Source organism: Styela clava, chromosome 11 (assembly GCF_964204865.1).
Source record: "Styela clava chromosome 11, kaStyClav1.hap1.2, whole genome shotgun sequence".
NCBI classification, from domain to species: domain Eukaryota; kingdom Metazoa; phylum Chordata; class Ascidiacea; order Stolidobranchia; family Styelidae; genus Styela; species Styela clava.
In genome coordinates, this window is record NC_135260.1 from 14,330,385 (window position 1) to 14,355,400 (window position 25,016).

Here is a 25,016-nt window from a genome sequence, read left to right on the forward strand (position 1 = left end):
GGCCGATCGGGGCTAGCCCCGAAATTATGACGACACAATGCCGACGTTTCTTACAACAACGTGTTGACATATTCACGCATTCCTTCTCGTTCGTTGGTTGCTTGAAGAGTTGATAGTTTCCTCGCCTTCGTTTTTGTCGATTGTTTCGCTTTTTGAATCAGTTAGAGACCTTTAGTCCATTTGCTTTCGATTTTCCACATTCTTTCTGAGCTCCTCACTTCTTTCCGGCTTCGCATTTCTTAGCCTTAGACCTCATAATGAATAAGGTTGATGCACTACTTCGCACTCCGTTTTCGCAGCTGCCGCTGAAACAAAAATTAGAGGTACAACGTCATGGGCCTTATCAACCAAAAAATTGTTCACTGGAACAATCCCATGACGGAGGAAAGCGTCGGCGTACATTCTGCGCAGAAACTTGGTATAAAAAACACGAATGGTTGTGTTACAGCGAGGACAAAAATGCACTTTTTTGTTTTTATTGCCTACTTTTTGCTACCGCCCGTGACTCACGTTGGTGTAAATTTGGTTTTAGAGATCTTAAACACCATTCCGAGCGTGCCAGGGATCATCAATCTTCTATGGAGCATCTGGACAATGCAGTAAAATACCGAACATTCGGAAATGTTAATATTGCAGCACAGTTGGATGAAGGACGCGCGGTTTCTATTCGTCGGCACAACCAAAACGTCGAGAAAAACCGCCATGTTCTCGGTCGATTGATAGATGTTTTGAAGTTCATTAGTTGTCACGAGCTGTCCCTCCGTGGGCACGATGAACGGGCTGGCTCTTCTAATAGAGGGGTATTATTGGATATGGTGGAATACACCGCATCCCTAGATACAGTATTGAGAGATCATCTTGATGCCGCAACTGTTTCGAAAGGGACATCTAAGGATATCCAAAATGATTTGCTCGACTCAATGTATAAAATTTATTTACAACATTTGGCTCTGGAAATTGAGAATTGCCAGTTCCTTTCGATTCAGTCTGACGAGACAACTGACATCACGTGCGTTTCCCAACTGGCTGTGATTTTTCGGTTTGTGAAAGATGGTAAACCTACCGAGAGATTTCACAGCTTTGTACCAATCGTTGATCGCACGGCTTGCGGGATATCGGCTGTACTGAAAAAAGTGTTAGAGCCTTACAACGCGAAGTCAAAATTGATAGCTCTAACTTATGACGGCGCGGCAGTCATGAGTGGGTCGAAACATGGTGTTCAAGTTAATATAAAAGAAGATTTTCCTAATGCTCATTTTTTACATTGTTATGCACACCAATTTAACCTCGTTATTAGAAATATGTGTCTTGATACCCCTCTCGTCCGTATATTTTTTGCAAATGTTTCGGGGTTTTCTTCATTTTTTTCCGTTTTGCCGAAGCGCTCTGACCTCCTTCGCCAGATATGTAGCCGCCGTCTCCCAGCTTGTGCACCAACACGTTGGAACTTTCAATCACGCGTGGTGCAGGGCGTGTCCGAAATTAGGTCTGAGCTCATTGAGTGTTTCAATGGCATTCAGAGCTCTCCGGTTTGGGACGAACGCTCTGTGAGGGAGGCGGCAGGTCTAAAGCGTCTGCTAGAAGATGGTGAGTTTTCATTTTTTCTCGCTTTTTTCTCCACAATATTCTATCACGTGGATGTATTATACGGCGCATTGCAGTCAAGGCTAATAGATGGAGCTTCTGTGCAGTCGTGTATTTCAGACTTCTGCGATGCTGTATTTCGTATACGGGAAACAATAAAATACGACGACACATGGAGTGCTTCTTTACGCCGCGGGCAAACAACGCAGCGTTTGATTTTGTCTGCAAAGGAATGCTGTGACATTCTGGTGAATCAAATAGGCGACCGTCTGTGCACTGAACACCTTGCCGCGTTCTCTTTGATGAACCCCAAAATTTTTTCAAAATTTGCACGTCAATTTCCCATCCATTTGTTGGCTACTGTCTCCAAATTTTACCCCATGATAAACGTGGGTAAATTGGAAAATGAATTGCGATGTATATACACCAATCAAACTTTTTTGAACATCACATCAACTTGCGCGCTCTATGGGTTCCTCATAGATAACACTCTAGTAACTACCTTTGCGGCGTCTGCAAAATTTCTGAACATCATTTTGACGACGCCTATTTCTTCCGCCGACGCAGAGCGAACATTCAGCACGCTGAAGCGTATTAAAACGTATCTCAGAAACACAATGAAGCAAGATAGATTAAATTCCTTGGCTGTTTTATCCATTCACAGAGACGTTATTTCTCGGATGCATGACTTTAATCAGCGCGTTATTGAGCATTTTGCTTCCAAGAAACCGCGGCGTGTTGCATATATGTTCAAGCAGTAGAAGTCTAGCAGCATATATATCTATGAGTGAGCGACGCATGTCCTTATCTTTGCATTACCTTTCCTTTCTTCATAGTAACGTTTTAAACCTTATTTTAGGTTTTGTCTGCTTTCCCGAAGTTTCTGTTAATATGTCATTGTATTTATCTGGGTAAATATTGCCTTTCCTTTTGAAAGAGGTTTCAAAATAAACTATGTCTATATTTATTAATCCCTTGACTTGGACCGGTTTTAAAGACACTTTCTTATCGTTAAAAATTGTCGCTTTTGCCGATTGGTTGTTACCGATGGAATGGTTTTTATACTCATAAAATGATGGGAGAACTTACAGCGCTCATCCTGTCCCCGTAGATGGGGGTGACTTGGTCCCGCAGTAGCTTGCCCCGGTTGTCAAAATGACCACGCGCCGCCACTGCAATTTTAACCGATTAACAAATATCTAACGCAGTAGACCTTTTATAAAATGTCTCTAATTTGGTATATATATTGGGTCAATTGAAATTATTTCCATCTTACTGTTTATAGTTTTTAACTTCTAGTCACTTTCTTTTTCACAGATTGATTGAAAAATAATAATACAATAAATACTTGAAGTACCCATAATACCGGTACAAAAATACTTTCCGTGCTGTGGCGGGCGTTATTGACCTTTTCAATTTGGGTAACATTGTTCTCGTCATTATATATATATATATATATATACATGTTACTCTCATTCTGCAATGACACTCTTTGAAAATACTGAGTGAAAGAGAAGCAAGACTGGCAAATCCATTTAACAGGTGAATTGAGTGAATTTTGCATATTCATTAAATATGTATTTAGAATTGATAAGGGCATAATCATTAATAACATACCAAATCCATATTTTGTTAAATGTTATCATTAATTGATTCTTGTAATAATAGTGTTTATAACTGAAGTATTGTGCGCGATCGGTCACATAGTGTTAAATTCTAGGTTTTAAAAGCATCAATGTATCTGCTACTTACGCTTTCCTATGCTGAAATCCTCTATCAGTTATTATAAAACCAAAATTGATTTTATTGAATGATCATGAAATAATTAATCAATTAACTTGTTTGCTCAACCACATATTTAGGCATTATGTCACACACATTTTGATACAATTTTGAATTAAAAATCGAGAAAAATCTCGAATATTCAACCGTATCATATATATATGCGTTCTGCTTTGTAAATACGTCATTTCAACATTATCCAATTTATACCGACGGATGTATTTATAATTCATTGCTTTTCATAACCAATATGAACCGATGTGAAATGTGCATACGGCATGTCATGAAGATCAGCCTCGTGAAATCTGTCTCTTTGACGTAGTCCTTCGTGTTAGAAGTCCATCGTGTTCGATCTTCGTGTTCATATTATTGGACACGTCGGTGGACATAACGATCGTTTCAATATCATATTATTGTTGTTCTTGTTCTTTGACACGTTTTTAAAAAGTTGTTTTTCTCTTTGATTACAGGACCAATTGCTTTGACATTTTCAATAATTAAAAATTGATTTTTTCCCTAGAAGGCTATTACTTTTATTATTTTCAAATATTCCTGTGAGCTTTATGGGATTCGTTTTTATTTTGAGCTTTGACGTCATCAGAATTTCCATCACGTGGCGATTCCGCAAACACATATTGATCACGTGATCAGCGAACAGGTTCTGTGGTCAAGCCTGCTGGTGAGCTACCGTATCGTACCACAGTGAATTTCAGCGTGACGTGTATATTTGAGCATAGCTCGCTTGTATTTTAACATTGATCTCTTGTTTATTTGAAAGAATCAAAAAAAAAAAATCAGGTGCGACAGGTCAGATAGATCATGAAAAATCAAACTCCAAATCTGTCTCCGACATCTGGAGCTTCTTTCACCTATGGTGACTTGATGATTGTCTTTATGAATACAATCCATGTTGATGTTGTTTACTACTTCGACGTGGCTATGCGAGTGTAATATAGCCATGATTTTAACCCACTCAAATTGCTTATTTCAAGTAATTATTTTTGTTCTCATTATTACCAAGATGCAGCAAAGATATGACAAAACCTTGATTTTGTTGTTTCTAATAAAAAATAGTTCAAAGTTGCGTGAGCTAGTGTGCTTTCTGCTGGGAAATAGTGAGCATCCTAGGCAACAAGTTTACAGGTCATATATGTTAAATTCTATCGTTATTCTAGTTTTAGTTTACTGTGAAAAACGACGGTCACTGCTCAGCAAAAATGCGCTATATTTCGAGATGGACATTTAGATTGAAAATTATCATGTGCTTGTTCAGGTCAAGGCTATTAAACTGTTTTTGTTCCACTTGTGCAGAGACTCTCTGAATATATTGTTTCGTGAATTGAATATAAAATGAGCGTCTATCTACACTACTGTATATATCTATATATATATTTATATACCTATAAACCCATGTCTATAATTTGGAAATAGTTGTATCGCTAATGGAAAAATATACACCACTTCCTAAATAAAGATATTGAGAAAGAGGTTTCGCTTCCTCTGTCGTCAGACGACGACGAATAGCAACGGTAGCGCCTCGACTGACCAATCCCCCAAGTCTTTGTCAGACACTTCCACGAGACAATGTCTTTATTCTCAACTCCAACGTACCATACGATACCAAACGATAATTAATTAAACAGTGAATAATGAAAAGCTTATATAAATTATCATGCTTAAAAATGTCGGTTTTGGAATCATTGGTGGCTTGCAACAAAATAGGTAGGTGGTTGAATTTAGACATTTTCTAACTGTCAATGTATACGAAGTCGAATGGGCAATTAAAATAAACTCTACTATAGGGAATTGTTTGGCCTGTACTCCGAATGTGCAAGTACCATCTGTACTTCTTCAGAGGTCAATAAAGCACACAATGTATTGCATGTCAATTGTTATATTGAAAGTTACACAATCCAATCCGAATACAGATATATTGAAAACACTTAAATGTTAACAAAGTCAAAAACAAAATAAATCACAAGCACAATATATTTCAGTACTCTCGGCGTGGCCGGAAACGATACGTCATCAAATTGGTCGCTTACAAAGAAGGCTATATAGACGAAGGCTGATCGCTGTCGCGAATCACAAAGTCGACTATTTTCAGAAGACGTAAGATAATATTAATATGAAGGGGTTAAATAACATTATAATCCATAGTTACAATCCACATTTGCTACACTACAATGATTATTTACATATACTCTCCCAGACACAATCCACGTGAACGTCGACAACGGGGATATTGGTTGGCCTGTTTTTTCCATGACCTTTTTCTCATTCTTGCCATAGCAGTTGATGTATTGATAGCAAAACGCGCAATGACATTGTGCTTTGATCCTTTTATTTTGTTTATTTATCGACATACCAACAAATCATCATTCCATTCTTCTAACAAAACACTAATCACGACAACAGAAATTGGAAAACTAAATTTCAAAAATGTTAAGTAACATCATCAGATGTAAATGGCAAGATAACAATATAACTTTACAAAATGAATAATGTTCAAAGAAACGGACACCGACGTCTGAGGCGTAATTGAAAACCAGAAAATATATATATACATGAATATATTCGCATTTCTGTAAAACTGTCATATCTACAATTTTGTGAGTTTACGCGTTATAGAATAGTGAAAAAGCGTCTGTTGGTCAGCGCACAATATGTCTATTTTTTCGCCTGTGGAAACACTCAAAAACAGCTTACCTTTAACATTACTTATAAATAGATGTACAGAACAAGAGTCAATCTAAAAGTACTTCATATGTATGAAACTTTCCTAGAATCCTATATAACACATAATAAATAATGTTCATTTTGATAATTCAGACTGAATCGACGCATTGATGTCTCAAGTTTTAGGTAGGAGGTTGAATCTTTGAGCTTATTGTTGCTTTGTGTCTAGCGTTCGGAAGAGAAGCCTTGCTGGAATTTTTTCCAAGAAGTGCCTTCGTAGCATCACGAAGTTGACTAAAAACATTTTCATAAAACAAACTGTTAATTTTTAAGTGATTTATTTTAACGTGGAATTGAAAAAACTTTGATAAAAATACCTGGATGAAAGGTTATAGAAAACGGGGTTGAGACATTCGCTCGTTCGTAACACAGTGTATGCAGTCAAAGCAAACATCCTTTTAGTTCTCGCTGTAAACTTGAATAAAGCTTTGGTCGTGATAGTAAATCTGAACGCTATAAAAATAATTAAATTACCATATTTGCCCAATAAATATTGAAAAAAAAGTCGAAACGACGTCGAGGTTCATTGACATGATAGTGTAAATATATTAGAGAAATAAAGAAAAGGATCCAAGAAAATATTACTGTACAGTATTTGAGGTCATTCGATTGAATCGGAAATAATTGTATGATCATTTTTCATGAGATTTATTATCGCATTGGAGATTGTTTAATGAATATTTCAAGAATAGCATTTTTGATCGATATATCAGCACTTTAAGTTGTTTAGGCAAAAATATAGAGAATTAGTTACTCAGCTAATAAAGCTTAATATTGAACTTTTCAATTTGTTTCATTTCATTTTTCGATAAAAATTTCCTATTTGGTATCCGAGTATAAATATCATACAAGCTACCAAAGCACCGTACAAAGGTAAAAACGGTAAAGTGTGAGATGAAACAGCTATCAAAAAGAAACGTCGACCCACGTACAAACTTCTACCGGGGTTCCGTTCCACCTCAGACATTGCTATTTTAAAACACGCCACAATATGGATTTTTTTGGTCGTTTTCGGCGGGCTCGTGCTCAACGAACCGTGTCCGTTCATGAGCCTTGAAGATGGACCGGTTCGATACGGTTCTCTGTGTCCATAATTTACGATTTACTGTGTTTTAGATAGGACTGGTAGAAATCGATAGGACACTTTACCTGCACCTCCAGAGTATCCAATCAGAAAGGAGAATACTATAAGAATGGTTTGAATCAATGCAGCTCTTTGTTTATTATCTTGACGTGAAACTGCTTGGCCGAGTGTGGCTGAAATATACAACAAAATATAAAAAATATCTATTAATAACATTTAGCATGAAAGATGAGCAATTTTTTGTTGAAAGCTCTCGACAAAAAATACTCTGCCACAGCTTAAAAATGTTTTCTCAAATCTCACATATTTTACACTAGTGGCGGGGCTCTCTACAAGAAATCCAAACTGAAGATATATATTTTCTAAATCAGTCACAAATTCGAATCTCATCGACAACTTTTTCTGATCTTAAATAGGATTTACAAAAGTATATTATATATGCATATATTATACATTGTATAAAGTGCGCCTTGGATGACTTCACATTTTTTACCCTCCCGATAGTGACCTGTTATGATACTGATAAATATTACAATCCTTCTCTTCGATTAAAGTATCCTACTTGTTTTTTTTGTGACAAGAATTGAAATTTCGACGCAAGCAAAATACATGCAGGTGGCGACCGCCTAAAAATGATACGCATGTTGTATATATTGTATGCTCGCGTCTGTTTTAGCTGAATTATAAAACTAGTACTTACCTCGTTGCTTTTGTACTGATATGAGTTTCGTGATTATACAAATTGTACAAATGACGATGCCGCCCATCGGAAGAAAGAGCATAATTGGTACAGCAAAGCTCTGGAACAATATTGCTGTGTCGCGCCTAAAAATGTATTATTTTTTTTGGAAGATTCGCGAGCATAACTTGAATAACGCATATAGTATTACTATTCTCTAGCGATAAAGGTATATTATACAGGTAAGCAAAACTTATGTCGTATAATTTAACTTGTAACATGCCCTCAAAATTCAGAATAATTTAAAAATTAATTGGGTATTAACATACCACTTATTTGTAAACATGTGACTAAATCACTCAGATCGAGTAATATTTCACAAAACAGATTTCCCCAATTTTCTCATCCGCAAGTTTTGATACTTAATTTGGAAGATCATGAAAATATTAATTTGTTAAATAAAGAAAGGAAGATATAATGTTTTCGCGGAATCACCAAAGAATGAGCAAATTTGATCATGCAATTTCATACCATAACCAGTCATTCTTGCAAAACAAATATTTTACAGGATTTCTATAATTTAAAACCCAACAGTATTTTTGACAGAGTCTACACCGATACAAGCTATAGTCATATTAGCATCTGCTCCTATCTTATCACAATTTATTCACAGTACTTATTTGCCATTACCAATGTTCTCCAACAGATGTACATCCTGAATATTTTTCACCAGGTCTGACGGGATAAACTGTTGGAAATATGATGCGAAATATTGCAGCGGCAAAGAAGACTTCGATCCAAATAATTACAGCAATAATCTGTAAATAAATAAAAAATTGACGAAATTTATAAAACGTACCAGATATAAGATTTTGTGTTTGTTACAAATATTAAACGAGGAAAGCAAAATTTACTATCAAAATAAAATGCTTCCTACTTTTATCCTTACCACATAAATTTATATGTGCCAATTTATATTCAAGAAGCAACAGTTGGCTTTAAAAGATTGACTAGTTTACATTAGGTATATATAGATAAAAAAAATATATATATATATGTAAGATTTGGTGTTCGTTACAAATATTGAATGTGGAAAGAAAAACTTAACTTCAAAATAAAATTCTTCCTACTTTTATCTTCATCACATAAATTTATCTTCGTCAATTTATATTTTTTAGCAACAGTTGGTTTTAAAAGATTGACTAGTTTACATTAGATATATATATAGGTAAAAAAAAAAATGTTCAAATATTCGATTAGGTACTGGATGCATTTTTATTCAATTTTGTCATTCTACCACCCAAAATATTATTCATACTTTATATGTTGAAAGTAAAGAGATAAACTTAATACCCTTGCATGGTTCTTTTTGAAAGAGCTGGCTTTCAACGGGAACTGGATGACAAACAGTCGAACGATGCTAAATACGAGAATATGCTGTATTGTCACATACTCTGTCAAAACGCGGATACCGGAAGTTGCCTAGGTAAAAATATATAATTTTTGTTACATTTGTGACTAAAAATTGTTTATAATGAGCAAGAATCACTATGTATGCACAACAGTTTTATGTTAAATATCGCAATACAAGAACAGAGCGAGTAACATCTTTTGGTTGACAAATATCTCCAGATATGGTTGAAATTGGAAATAATCGAAGTAACAAAATGTTCTATACATGGTAATTGGCGCTGGACATCCTAATTGGCTAACGATCACACTACGATGTAGCTAGCTGGTATACTAATAATATTCTAAAACCAGTGTGCAATACATTGAATAAGACATTGAATTGAATTACAAATTTTTAACAGTAAACCAGGGTGGAGTTTTAGACATTTCTATGAAAAGAAAGAAGATTGCAGAATGGTACACTGATTAGAATACCACTGAAAATACGGGGTAGTATGCGAACCAAGATGGCGGACATCGGAATGTAACATGTGTACTAGGTTAGGGTTAGGCCATAATTTTAGGTATAAATACTACGGGAGGCTCTTGGCTAGTCTTCGAACTGATAATAGGACTAAAATAAGGAAAATTGGAAAAAAATCATCTCCTAACCCTAACCTGTTTCCCATGTTACGTTCCGATGTCCGCCATCTTGGTTTGCATGCTTCGGAAGCACCGAAAATACTTACCTTGCAAAAGAACTCATTTGTGAATTCTTGCAATCCCCACATGTAATGATATAGTTGCATTCCACTATTACAAGCGGACAGAAAATCAGAGACGCATAAACTCATGAGGAGAACATTGAACGGGGACCTAAAATTGTATTTTTTGAATATGTTTACTGTTCTGGTTTGACTTGACAGTAAATGAAGGTGGCTAGAGGTTAGCTATCACCAATACCGTTCCATACGGTCTTGAGTTTGAAAAACTCGCTTTTCAATTTTAGGTCATTACACTAAAGATAACCACCACAGCCGTGGTTACAAAACCGGTATACTCTTTCAATAACAATATCAAGTCGAATATGATATATGATGTGTATGTTATTTTGGGGGTCAGTTTAGCTTTTGTATTCACGCTACCTTCTATACTTTTTGTTATGTTAGATCTTGTTATACACATTGGCTCATTCTACAATACCACTCTTTGAAAATACTAAGTGAAAAAGAAGCAAAAAGAAGGATAAAACAAATGAAAGACATGAATGAAATCAATGAACAGTGAAGAACATAAATGCTCATAAAAATAGCATTGTTGTACATTGATGTTATAAAGTTGTACATACTTGCTTAGTTTAGGAGATGTGAAAATCACAATAAATGTAACCACATTCGCAACTACTCCAAAAATTCCTAGGATGACAATTATCGCAGAGAATATAACTCTTTCCACATTACTGAATATATTTGGATCAAATCTAAAAATAAGAATTTACATGAATTATTTTACATCCAAGATGGCTATGTTGAATGTGTTATATATTCAAGTTAGCGAGAAGGAGGGATTTTGCGGTTTTCAAAAGGTGCGCGGCAGAAATTAACAGAAATTAATTAACTGTTACGTAATGTCTGCCTCCATTGATAGGTAACAATATGGTAGACACCACATGCTGCAATTACGCTAGTTGCAGTTTATTTCTCTTCTGAACCGAGTTTAGCGAACGTTGATGATTCATTTAGCATTCTAAAGGAACATCGGGCAGGGATGTTGAAGAACATTGACCTTTTTTTTCATTCATCAGGGATATATATATATATATGTTCACAAACTTTAAAAGAGAATACATTAACGATCGCAAAATTGAGTTTTGTTTACAAGCAGCAATGTTTCTTCGAGTAAAAGCGCGGTGAGTTTTCTCCCGGGTATTTAGCGCTGTGCGCACAAAAATGTTTAGAGACTGCTGTCTTAGTGAATCCGTTCGTAAATCGACTTTTTAATTTTAAGGTTTAGTTCAGATAATTTTCATTCTTTCATTACCACTTTTACAATAATTTATCAAAAAATTTTCAATCGATTGACAAATATATAACGCAGAAAACTTTTCATAAAATGTTTCTGATTTGATATATTGGATAAATTGAAACTGATAATATTTCTTTCTTTTTATTTTTAGATTTTAATTTCTAGTCATGGCTTGGGTTTCCTTTTCCACAAATTGACTGAACAAAAAATTATATTATATTAAATACATGCAGTACTCATAATACTGGTAAAAAAATACTTACATTCCGTGCTGTGGGCGGGTAATATTCACCGTTCCAATTTCGGTAACATTGTTACCAAAATTACCAAAATATGAGCTCGAATTCATATCTGTTTGTTAACTAGTTCGGTTAATTAAAAACCTACCACGAATACTTCACGAGTGGCTTGTTTGACTAATCAGTTGTTCTCATGTCGTGCTATTAAATATGGGTAATGTCAGCTCAACCGTGTAATTCGACTACATGGTATCGATATAAAAATACTATGTGGGGTTTCAATTAAACTATCAACAATCCTGTTATGATTAGGTTATAAATTACGGAAGCTATCAGGTGCATTGACGTAGGTCATGTTTATTCCCTTCAACAGGTGAATTGAGTCGATTTTGCATACTCATTAAATATGTATTTAGAATCGATACGTGCATAATTTTGTTAATAACATACCAAATACATATTTTGTTGAATGTATCAATAGATTATTTCATGTAGTAATGTGCATTTAACTAAAGAAGTATGCGCGATCGGTCACATTTGGCAGAAATTGAAATTATAATCGACGAAAAAAATAAACATTTACCGTATCAAATATTTATTATGCTTTGTAAATACGTTATTTCAATAATCTCAAATTTATGCCGACGGATGTATTTATATTTTCATTGCCCTTCATAATCAATATTTTATGCTGTTAATTTGTATGTCTATACAGGGTGAACCCCCCCCCCCTCCCAAGAAAAATCGAAATAAAAAACGAAATTTATTTAGTTTTGTTTGCGCGTGAACTTCTGTTTGTGTAGGATTATACCCAAATTTTACAGATATCGAAAGCGATGTGTTATTAAATCCTCACTTTGGAATAATGTTGAGAGAATCAAGAAATTTATCAATATTCAAAATAACATTGAAGTTATTGAAGAAAACAATTTGAGAAAACATTTCCAAAAATATGGATTTAACTGGCGCTGGTAAGGAAGAATTAACAACCAATACCAATTCAAAACCATTGGTCTCCGAGAAGCTGGACCCAACAGGCATAGAAAATATTTTTACAATATTCCGCCGATGAATTCACCAAAAGAATCTTCATCACATCACTTGTAGTTGTTCAGCTCAATGGAATGGCACTCCACAGCCCCGTGGTACGAGCCATAAACTTTAAATTTGGACTTTATTAAGCTTGCTCTCGCCCCGTGGCATGTCACTCTGTGACCAGGTTGAATCGTGGATTAATAATCATATTTTGGAAAATTACGTTTTTGTACCAGTTAGCTGTACTAGTTTTTGATCGAAGATGACCATGATACTAAATGAGTTTCCTCTTCTGTGTTTTGATTATAAATTAAAAAAGAAGCAATGCTCAAATATACGAATACGGTGGCCAAAACGAAGTATTATGAGTATGCAATCTTCCACGGTAGACTACCGGTGTCGCAGGTCATATGACTTCGACTGATCACCGGAAAGCAACCAACTCGATGCCGGAACCGCCGTTTGGTGCGCAATTTATTAAATTTGATGACGTCATTGCACACAAAAAACGAATCCCGTAGAGCCCACAGACAGTTTTGAAATAAATAAAAGTAATAGTCTTTTGGCAAAATACACCAATCTTTAATCACTTGCGATTACAAAGGGATTAGTCCAGTAGATAAAAAGAAAAGCGATTTTTTTTGATTTTGTTGAAAATTATTCGATAAAAGATGTGTTTTAATTTTAATTCATTTTAACTTACATTATATTGGCTTTTTAAGTTTGTTCGGCCATAAAAATCATTACACAATTATTTCAAATCAGATTTAAAGGGAAATGCGTTATAACAATGAGAACAAGAACGTAACAAAGAATTCTAACAACATGATCATATTGAAACAATCTATAGGTTCACTTCGTGTCCAACAAGATCAAGAGAGCATTGCACAAATATAGGGACAGGAAGACCAAAACTAAGTAGTATCAAATCATTTACAGCAGTGGTTCTTAAACTGTGGGTCGCGACCCGCGTCGCCCGACTTCTGTTGAAAATGCACACAAGTCACAAGAAGTTAAAAGTTGAAAAGTGAAATTTGTGCTGGTCACGGGTATTAGTAAATGCGACTGAGTGATAACCTGAGTGAGCGTCAATAATAGTCCCCGTTTATACCTTTTTTGATAATGTTACATTCGAATAAGCAGTTGACCTTATAGTAATAATCCTCATGAGTACCTGCAGGCTAAACCAGCGGCCACTGGTCCGCGAACCTGTTTTTACCGGTCTGTGCAGAAATTATGTTGTTTTGATACCAGTGTAACCGCTTGATAACCGAATATACAAAGTAACGTTGCTTTAAGCGATTGGTCCAAAATTCGATGTATTTTATTGATTGCTGGTAGTGTCTTTGCCGAGTAAACATATTTTACAGGTTTCTATCCGTTGCGAAAGCGCTTTGGTTTTTCTCGCGCGTGTCTAAAATCTATACTGTACACACAGGCCTACGTGTTTTTGTCCACATCACCTTCGAATAAAAGTGAACAATGTTCATTATCATTTTTTTTTTAATTTTAAACCGGTTTGATTTCGAAATATTGAAGAAAAGACTACCAGAATCACTCAAATTCCGTCTGGTTGGAACACATCAATTGTGTTCGTCTGAACTTCCGGAACTTGTTCTTCCGAAAAAGATTTCAGCCGCCAAACTCGGTTGTATGTGAACTGACGTTCGTTTACGATCAGTGTACCTACCAGATAAATTTAGTACACTATAGCTGTTTTCCTGATCGTATTGACGCGAACTGCTTCAAGTCTCGCGACAAATTGGTATACACTAATGCGCAACCTCACACTATAATTCTTTATAGTGTTAGTACCTCCTGGCATTTTAGAGGTCGCTCGTAGCATTGCTTATGGATCATTCTCTTTAGTTTCTGAGTGAGTTCGTGAAGTCGCGTCGGAATATCTATATTATGGTAACTGTGCGAAAATTACTGTAATGGAAACTCCCGCGTTAACGACGAACCACATGAGCCGTAACACGATGTCGTCGGACTGTGTAGGATGGGAGTGAGGTTTTGACTAATTTCTTCCAATGATAGAATTTCAGAATGTTATTTTATTAGATTTTGGTGGAGATAAATTTCTTTCCTAAATCAGGCACACTGGTGAAACAACTGTAAGTGCAATAGGCGCTGGTCAAAATTTGGTTTGTGAATCGTGGAATTTTTACACCTTGATATCTCAACGCAAGCATGTATTCTGGCAGAATATCCCATGTCACACGGAGAACTACATATCTTTTATTCCAATGATTGGAGTTTGACAGGGTAGATACAAGGGGTTCTGCTGTATCATCAGCTACTACGGGAACAGTACCGAGCCTGTAGGCACATCTGCATCAGCCTAACGTTTTTTATTTTTGTTTTATATTTGTTTCAGTTGTCTCATAGTGTTCGTGTTTGGACAGAATACGTTACAGTACAACATATTCTAATATTCAGCATTGTTCGTCTGTATGCGATGAAGTGTCCAATGCGTGTCAAACGTGTGTTTACACCAAGCATGGCAACGGTATATCTATTTATTTTATATGGATTTGATTTTATCACAATTTGAGACAGATAAATTAGTCAATTTGTTTAAATCGTAAACCTATTTTCATAGGAATATTATTATCTTTATATTTTCAGATTACGGCTGCTGTTATTTGGTTGGAAGTGTTCTTAACAGCAGCAATATTTCGCTATATATTTCCGACTGTTTATCCAGTACAACCAGATGCAGAATACTCGGGCTGCATTGCAGTGCCACTGGAATGGTAATAATGCAATGTAATTTTCTGTACAATTATATTTTCTACATATTATTTTGGGTTTGGGGATTTAAACAATTTCACAAATACCTAAATTCTGATGAGATCCCTTGTGGCAAGAAACTATTTTATAAATCTGATTTCGTAAAATCAATTTATATATATCGTTTAATATTATTGCCGCACCAGTTTAATTCCAAGAATTTTGGATATGTATGTATATATTTTAATTTCCAATTATGCTCGATAATCTGATTTTCCAGTCAAAATATTGGTTTTCTGAAAGCACAAAATTATTTTCAATTTAAAATTAAATGAATCATCAATTCATTTTGTTTCAATAGAGTATTGGTAGGTGCTGTCTTATAACTCCGCTTTTGTATTAATGAAATACGTTTTAAATTTTTGAAAAAATGAAACGTAATACCATGTCTGATCTTTCCAGTTTGAAAATCAGACACAAAACTGTGTATGTTAGTTTTACAAGGTAAAATTGATAAATGTGGAATAAATATCAATAATGAGTCGAGGCTGGATACAATTTCAGTTTGTAAACACTTCAGTATTGTTTACAAAACACAGCATACTTTCCTCGATATCTCAATTTCCCCCTGTCTTTAATGGAGAAATACGTTTTGGAAACATGGTTATCCACTTGTCTGTAATCCTCTAATATCTATTCACAGGAAAGAAGCTTTGAAACTGCACAAATTTACGGTGCCGTTCATGTTTTCCTACCGATGGCCGGAATAATAGGTTGTGCAGTGTATCTTGCTGTAACAATTTACAGAATGCGCCATTGTGCTAGTGAATCTATTCATGTAAAACGTTGATCGAAATAGTCTTCTATGTATATAGAACATTTTCCTGTGGCATTTTCTAAATATAAAATGGTCTCTCTCGATTTAAAACACTACAACTAATTTCAGTTCCAAGAACACCAAGTCCCGACAGAGTACGGAATGAAAACAAAGCTATCCTTCAGGTGTCGCTCATTGTTCTCTCATTTATACTGGGATACCTAGGAAACGCTGGTTGGTATTAACCTACCGCTTCAACACGAATGTGTTAAGAGTGATTGATTGGGAGGAATTATGAAATGTAGAAAGTTAATTCAGTTTCTTCATTTGCTTACTACAACCCATAAACATTGAGTAAAAAGTAATACAGACACACAGGTTTCATTAACGTAGATTTAGAGCCGCATTGCAATTTTGTTTACTGTTTACTTATCTCATGCGTCGATGTTTATGTACATTTATTATATAGATGAATTCTTTGGAATAATTTTATTGATTGTTCAAAAATTCACTAAATATATATATATACCATGTTTCAAGTGTTTGTGATTGTTGAGCATAATCTGCTTACATTAACGCTTGATTCAATATCTCATTCGAGTTACGAGCAGATAGCTAATTTGACTATCGCATTTAATTTTTAGTGAACAGAGTACTTGTATCGTTGCCCATATATTACACGATTCCTCTGGTCTCAAGGAGTTGGTTTACATTTACTTGTTACCTGCTACTGAGATTGAGTGAATGTCTGAATCCGGTTTTCTACAGCCTTGGTTCTGAGTGAGTAAATTTTTACGGACTTGAAGTGCGAAATAAACTGACTGTTAACTGTTAAGCAAAGATTGTTTTTGAGCGATTAGATAATTGACCGTTTCAATCTCACAAAATAAAGAGTCCTACATTTGTCAATAATGAAAGGTAAATCAATGTACAAAAAATGAGTTAGGTATAACGAAATGAGATGGTTATATATTCTTATCACCATTAAAACTAGTTCATTCTTGATTTATTAGTACATTGATGAAGGCCACAAAACAGCTCTTCTCTAAAAAGAAACTTGCCCCAGTCGGGGGTAGAAACAAGAAACTACAATCTTCATACAACATATCAGGGGCAGTCTCCAGGGCCAGGAAATCCGCAACGTAAAAGGAAACGAATATTTGAAAAAAAAAGACTGATTGTGATTGGTTGAATTATGAAGTTTACAAGCTGTAATTAAGATTATGATTTATTTTGTGTAAATGCCTGAACTGCATTGCTTTTTTTTGGTTTGTAATTTCTCATTAGTAATACAAAAGAAGGTCTATATATGGTTTTTTGAACCAGTTTTGAAAACTAGTTTTGTAAATGTTGATTAATTATAATACGTGGTGTAAAATATAAAAAGTGTGAATTTTTTTGCAATTAAAATTACTCATATAATCACACGGTTGAGTCATTGTGAATTTTTTTTATTTTGTTAAAATTCAGTGTGTTTTAATTAATATAAACATCCTCTTATCACTGATTCAAGTGTTTTGCTGGAAAGATACAAACGAGATCTTTAAAACAATTCTCGTTGAACAAATCACTAGTACTAATCAACGAATCGGTATAAATTTATTTAATTCTTCGGATAAATGAAAATATTAATCTTTTTAACCTAACCCTCTAGTCCAGTGGTTCCCAAACTTTTCAGAGTTGGGACCCACTATTTATTACCACAGCTTATGGCGACCCACTTAAATTTAATTTATTTTTTTTTTGTTTTTTTTTATGACATAACACACAACACAGCAATGGCTAATCATTGCAAAACTACCGTGTTTCCTCGAAAATAGCACCTGGCCTGAAAAAATGATAATAATTTGAATTTTCAAAATGATTTTAATTAAACCCTACCCTTAAAATAAATTTAAAATGTGTGGGAGAGGAAAGGTTCATTGGCCTGAGGTAAGGTGAAGATCACACCACTATTCAAGATCGTGTGATATCACAATTATGATATTTGTTTTTTGATTTTTGTATAAGAAATACAAATAGAAACAATGGATGTCGGTTTTTATATAATGTTTAGTAAAAAATCTTGTGATTTTACAATGTGATTTTATTTTTGATAAATGAACACAAAAGACCTCTTCCAAAAACAACCATAGTAATATTCTTCAAAAGAAAATAAATTTAAATCCTGTCTAAATTTCGGGAAAACACGGTAAGAAGTGCTGTACAGTGTACAAAACTGCTATGCGTAAAAAAGCCACATGGTCATTTTTTGTGTAGCAAACTTTTGTTCCTTTGAAAAGATCGTAAAAAGGAAACTTTCACAGATTAGAATTTAAGTTAAATTTAATTTCTTTTGTTATTTTGAAGATTTACGTATTCCAGTCGCTACCGATCCTAATAACCAGTATAATTATCCAAAGCTTTCTACATCTTTTCACGACCCACTAAGATTCCTTTTGCGACCCACCAGTGGGTCGCGACACATAGTTTGGGAACCGCTGCTCTAGTCACATGCAAAATCTTTTTCATAGCCGAGTAGTCGTGTCATATTAAGACAATTGTGCCGTGTTGTTAGCTGACTGGTGTAAACATCACAAACTGCGTGAACGACTTGTTGGGTATATTCCTATAAAACAATAGTTTTGTAGTCAAAGGCTTGCTACTGGGCACGGTATGTAGGAACTTACAATGTTCTTTGTCATGTTAGTCAACAATGTAGTGTATTTTAATTGAGACATATTTTTATATAATTTATTTGAGCCTTGCTCTCTTGTTACGGAATCTCCCTTTGACCCATAAAAAGGTGAACTGGATAAAATGAAAAATTGTGGGCCGATATCGTTAATAAATACTGATTACAAAATCCTAACAAAGAAATTAGCAAATAGTTTTAAATACCTTTTACAAAATATAATATATATATATAAATTGCATATTTGCCATTTTACAACCGAACCTTATAAATATATTCAATGGGTGCATTGGCTTTAACATAATTTTGATAATTTAGAATACTGAGCCACCACGTACTATTTTTGCCAGTCGGTTTTGGCGTGCTCGTTTCAAACTAGTTTCATAAGAAGAGAAGGATGAAGTATTAATTGCAGTGCACATGAATTCTTTCAGGATCGCAATATTAGTAGCATAAGATACTATCCACCTCTGGAATAAGGAAATCTAATAACAATGATTAACGTATTGCAAACCATGTCAAGTCAATCAGTACATTTGTGATCATGACCATTCCAATATATTGTATTCAAAATTCATATAATGAGAAAATTGTGGTAAAGTGTGCGAATTATATCAAGAAAGGCTAAAACATCATCAAATTACAACTTTACTCGAGGAATATAAACCAGCACATAGACATATTTTTTTTATTCAGTTGGTAATCTTGGGGATAATACAGGGCTTGGCATTCAGTTTCCAAGATGAATATAGCGAAGAGTTTATGTTATGCCTGTTAATCGTGAAAGCTCATAAAATTATTAGGGTGCTCGCCGCACATGAAGTTTGTGCATTCCTTCTATATGCAGTCAGAGCAAAGAGTGCGTGTTTTTTTGTATAAGCAAATTTACTGAAAGCAAGGTTACGTGCATTACTCAAAAATACAGAACAATTTTCTCTGAACAAAGTTACAGGAGGCAAATGAAGTTAAGAGAACAACTGATACTTTAAATAATCATGGCGTATAAATTTTGAAATGTTTGTTTGTTGAACACAAAATTTATCTGCACGAATGTAAAATTCGAATTATTCGTTTGCTGAATATGAAAATATTTACAAAACTTCGAATTCTAAAACATTGTTTACTGAATATGAGGTATAATCTTCACAGCTATTTGCAAATTTACGAAATGTTTCGTTTCTGCACTAGTTTCAGTCCTATACATCGTTCAAAAGAATATGAGACAGAATAAGCATATGGCTGGCTTTGAAGTGGTGGGAGTGACGTTGTCGTAGCAATTGTGTTCATTAGACAGTGGCTAAAAATTACTAATCGAGTACGCTGTGAACAATCAAATGGAGATAAACAAGAGATCCATGTTCAAATATATGAGCACGTAGCGCAAAATTATGATGACGTCATATCACACAAAGAAACGATTCCCATACAGCTCACTGGAATATTTGAAATAAATAAAAGTAATAGCTTTTTAGCGAAAAATTTAGTCTTTGAGCACTGACAATTTCAAAGCGATTGGTCCAGTAATCAAAGAGAAAGGCGATTTTTTCTGTTACAATAAACAAGCAACAACATAATAACAAAATGATCGTTATGCCCACTAACGTGTTCAATAATACAGAATGCAGCCATGCACAATGGATACGACGGCAAAATAAATGACAAGAAAAAGTAAACATCCAAAAGTTTGATATCAAGCCCTAACGGTCTAGCTCTAGATCAGTGTTCTTCAACCTTTTTTACCGTGGTATACATTTTACAAATTTGCAAGAACTTTCAAATAACAATGTTGATTTGAAACTTCAATAAACGTTGAGTTTTAAGCACAGATTGTAAAAAAACTAAAACTGCCATACTGCAATATCACCATGAAATCTAATAGGCTACTGTACGCAAGTTCTAAAGTAACGGTGTACATTTGACTGATGGCCCAAGCATCAACGGGAATAATGTTCAACGTGAATCAAGCGAAAAAAAGTCGGTGATTGGACAACACTTTTGATTTTTAAGTTTACCGCAGACAATACTTTCTACTAAAGTTACACTTTAATTACTCATTGTATTTGTAGATGTGTTAACAACTAATTCATTTCAGCATTTTAACCCATTTTTCTTAAATGTCTGATAATTATGATAAAACGCATTAGGTCATTATCGATTGTTTGAGCAAAAATTCATTTCATTTCAAAAGTATTCTAAGATATTAGGAGAAAGTAAAAATCAACCACGAAGGGTTAATTCATACGTCAGAAAGGATACCTCAGTCCATAATATGCACTATTTTTCACGGCGATGAACGAGATCCGTCAAAGATTTTAGGCTAGAGCGAAATGTTAACAGAAACCCAGTTTCTGCCTGGGCCCGAATCACTTTATGGGGACCGTTTGCAAACGCGATGACCACTACACTACGGAATGACATCAGGGTCGGTTTCAAGCCGATTCGACGAACCACGGATGTATGCGGTTCACATATGTAGAAGTCATCACGTTCGCCTAACACGCGAAAGATTATTGTTAAGTCTCCTAAGAGTATTGTTCATTATAATTTGACCCACCGGCGTATACGTTTGTGCAGTGTAATGGTCATCACGTTCGCATTATACGCAAACGGTTCGCATCGTTTTAAAATTAGTATTTATCTATAGTTAATGTTAGGAATGATTTGAAAATTGAAATTTCTTCTTTCTTTTCAATCTCCTTTTTTATTTTGAGCGGTAGAGAGGGTGTTTATTTTTTGCCATTGCTTCAGGAAAAATCCGAAATTTCCAACGAACGATTTCATGGCATTTAAAGTAAGACACAAAGTTGTAAGGGCGTCGTTTTCAACACTATTTTGCTCTATTCAAGAGCTATTCACTGATAATTGGCCGTTTTGGGGCTTACTATCAATTCATACTCCAAATTAATAATCCGATTTGGCAAAAATGCGCGATTGTATAGCCTGGAGAACTCGGCGTGAAGTAAGTCTATAAAGGGGATTTTAACGTAACATTAGAAATCAGTGGCTGCTTAAATCCTGCCTTGTTCGTAGCGAAATCGGGCGAATAAGAATCCGTAATACGTCATATCAAAATAAAGAAGTCGATTATTACGGAAACATCAATTCTTATCGATACTTGGAAATATAAGATTGGGATTTCAAATTTGGGGATAAAAAGTAGAAAAAGTTCACACATTTATTTATTGTAGAAACTAGGCATAAACAACAGATAGGCTATAAAAGGGATGTTTTGTACAAAGCTTCCACCAACGCTTTAAATGAGAAAATTAGTAATTATCCAGTTGAGAATGCATATTGCGCCGAACACGACAATTTTTATTCATTTCCGAACCAACTGGATAATTGTTAATTTTTTATTTAAAACATGGCAGGATATTTTCCATCAAATCTCACATTTTGGTCAGCGAAGTCGGGACTTTTTTGTTAAGGTAGACCAGGGTGGTCCAAACCATGTCATGCTGACACATTTCGTGCTGCCCACAGAACAATTTTAGCGTATATTTGTATCTAATAGCAGAACGCTTTTGAGTTTTTTTAGCTATTGCAACTGGGGTTGGGATTCCGAGATTCAAACCATTTTTTCTAACGCTTTGTGCCTTTATTTTAGTAAAAATACTCCTCTGTTTTCAAGCGCGGGCCATGTGCCAGTAGTGACGAAACGCAGAGCCGACTTAACGCCGCGCAATCCAGTTTTTTTTTAGCTAGGTCCCGAAATACCAACTTAGACGGACTTGGTTGTTATTTGACGATGGCACTAAGCTTGCTCACGCTGCAAGTTTTTAAATTACTCAAATATAACAATTCGTAATAAAATGAGTGACACAAGGAAAACACGGCGGAAACTATGTCCTTGCCCCTCACACAGTGTCTGGTTTGATTTCAGGTAATATCTGTCACGAAAGAATATAATTTGAAGCGACATTAAACGCGAGATGCGGGAAATACAACGGTAATTCCCGGGAATTAATTTTGAAATACCTGAAGGCTTTATATATCTTTTTTAAAAGAACGCCACCAATGCAACATAATATTAGTATGATTAGAACGGTAAACTCTCGTTAAATTCAAAGTTAAATTAAATTTAAAGTAAGTAAACTCGCGATCTTTCGATCACTTTTGGGTTTTCTCCGACTTGCGCCCGCGAGACCTTCTCAAAAGTTGTTGCGGCCCTTCAACCTAGCAACCTTGAACCACACTGAGGTAGATTACATGGTACCGGTAAAATTTCAAACTACAGTTGTGATCATTTGGTATTTCGATTCACGTTGAGATTGGAGGCAGGAATTTTTATTGTCACACTCCATCAGTTTTAGAGCTCAACCGATATATCGACCCGTTATTGGATGTTTGCCGATATATCGTATCGGCAGTAAACGGCCGATATTTATATCGACTATATATAACAGTTAAAAAACCTAAAAATGTTCGTGAAAGTCGTTTTATTTACTGTTGTTTGTGATTATTTTCAATGGATAATAACTTATTTGGTTTATTGTTTTTTATAATTAAATTACACATAAGGGGGCACCAAAGTCTTCAGTGCTTAGGGCACCAAAGGGGCATATTCCGCCCCTGCACCCACTGTACCTTGTTCCTGACTACCTTCCTGTGTTTTAGCCACTATGTCCGACCCTAGTCTGCTCTACATGGTTTACAACCTCCTTCGTGTATTTCGACCACTATGACTGCGTTCTGCCACTGACCCTGTCTCTTGTCCACCACACTACCTGAACTCTAACTTCCTTACTAGTTTTGTGAAGCTGATGAAGCTTATGTAAATGTTTAATCTATGGCTGCAAAAATGATATACCACGAGATTTTTTCCGGCGGTAGTGGGAAAGCCTACAAGAAAGACATCTCTTTCATATGGCGTTCGCTTAGGGCCAAATTGGTCGCCATGTCAATCAGGCCTGAAAGATAATGACAAAAGGTCAACTTTTCTTCCTCCACCTCTGCCTGGTATTACTTTAAAATGGGAAAAAAATTACTCCTCTTCGCTAAACTCGATTCAGCAGATAAATAATAATAGATAGTGCAGATAAATAAAAATAAAGTACTTCATTGTTACGTAACATTAAAGGCAAACACTACGCAATGAAAAGTAATCGACATAGAAAGGTAAAATGAATTTATTGATTCATATACCCAGCATTTAAATTAAAAAAAATAATAATATTATCCAATCATATTTTAGGTATGTATAACACAATTATGTTAGTTTTCGTGGCGCATTTGGCAACTCGCTGCATTACATCATTTTTCTTTATCAATTTCATTTTTGATGTTCCGCGAGGCGACATAAAAAGTGCAAGTGTTCTGTGGCGAAAAAAGTTTGGGAAACGCTGGCTTAGGGTATGGGTGGCGGGAGGAAGCCGCCAGCAATCCTCTGGTACTAAATTGTCCCCTACGATATTTGAACCTGCGTATCCAAGCGGAGTAAGAAATCGAGCGTATTCCTAAGGCTTAGCACGATGCGCCACTCAACGCTAACGTAGTCAGCTGCAGTGCACTGACTGTCACAGATACTGAATACATTAAAATACGTGTATATCCTTAGCCTGGATCAGGGGTGGACAACTTATCTAGTCGACGGGCCAGATGTGAGAAAATGAAGTCCTCGGTGGGACTGATTATTACAAAAAATACTTCGGTATCCAATCTTTGTCAAATGCTCGACACCCTCTGTCAACTTTACGTTTCTTGGGATATTCCATGATTAATAAAGTGTTTCATACGGACATAGGGTCTCCGCGATCTATTCGTTTACTCAAAATGGCATTATTAACATTTAAGAAGCAGCAAATACATTCGAGTTATTAAATATAGTAATTTCAATTCACTCATTAATATTGATCGGTAAGTAACAATTTGTTTTTGTTACGTCATTATTGTGGGGCTACGTCAATAACAGTCCACCTCTTCACGAGCTCCATAACACCAAGTATTTGAATGGTCTCGAATAGTTGATCTATATATCATCAGTTGTTGTCGTCGGTATGCTCTTGTCTTGAGCAGTCAATTATTTACTTCACATAGAACCGTGATTAATCCTGTTGCTGATGTTATGTCTCCGCCGTTTGGTTTGGGCGAAGAAATTACTATACAGTAGGCATCGGAACAACGTCACATTATGACCTAAGCTTTAGACCTTATGAGCTAAGATTTGTACGCCAATGCAGAGAATGGATTGATATAACTTGTATACGCCGTTATTCTTTCATTGAGTTGTG

At 35.2% G+C, this 25,016-nt stretch overlaps 2 protein-coding genes across 2 annotated transcripts; one reads left to right on the top strand and one right to left on the bottom strand.

Moving 5' to 3' along the window:
* Positions 1–5,244: 5,244 nt before the first annotated feature.
* On the bottom strand, positions 5,245–11,678 carry LOC144429674 (growth hormone secretagogue receptor type 1-like). The gene is made up of 9 exons (XM_078117843.1): positions 11,549–11,678; positions 10,609–10,740; positions 10,010–10,136; positions 9,222–9,350; positions 8,559–8,686; positions 7,890–8,014; positions 7,255–7,362; positions 6,423–6,558; positions 5,245–6,339 (listed from the first exon to the last, which is right to left on the bottom strand). Exons 1-9 carry the CDS (start codon positions 11,632–11,634, stop codon positions 6,228–6,230), a joined length of 1,083 nt encoding a protein of 360 aa, XP_077973969.1. The 5' UTR covers positions 11,635–11,678; the 3' UTR covers positions 5,245–6,227.
* A 2,863-nt stretch (positions 11,679–14,541) lies between these two features.
* Positions 14,542–17,500, top strand: LOC144429833 (uncharacterized). The gene is made up of 7 exons (XM_078118049.1): positions 14,542–14,556; positions 14,940–15,071; positions 15,191–15,318; positions 15,999–16,034; positions 16,249–16,346; positions 16,757–16,892; positions 17,126–17,500. Exons 1-7 carry the CDS (start codon positions 14,542–14,544, stop codon positions 17,256–17,258), a joined length of 678 nt encoding a protein of 225 aa, XP_077974175.1. The 3' UTR covers positions 17,259–17,500.
* Positions 17,501–25,016: the final 7,516 nt, after the last annotated feature.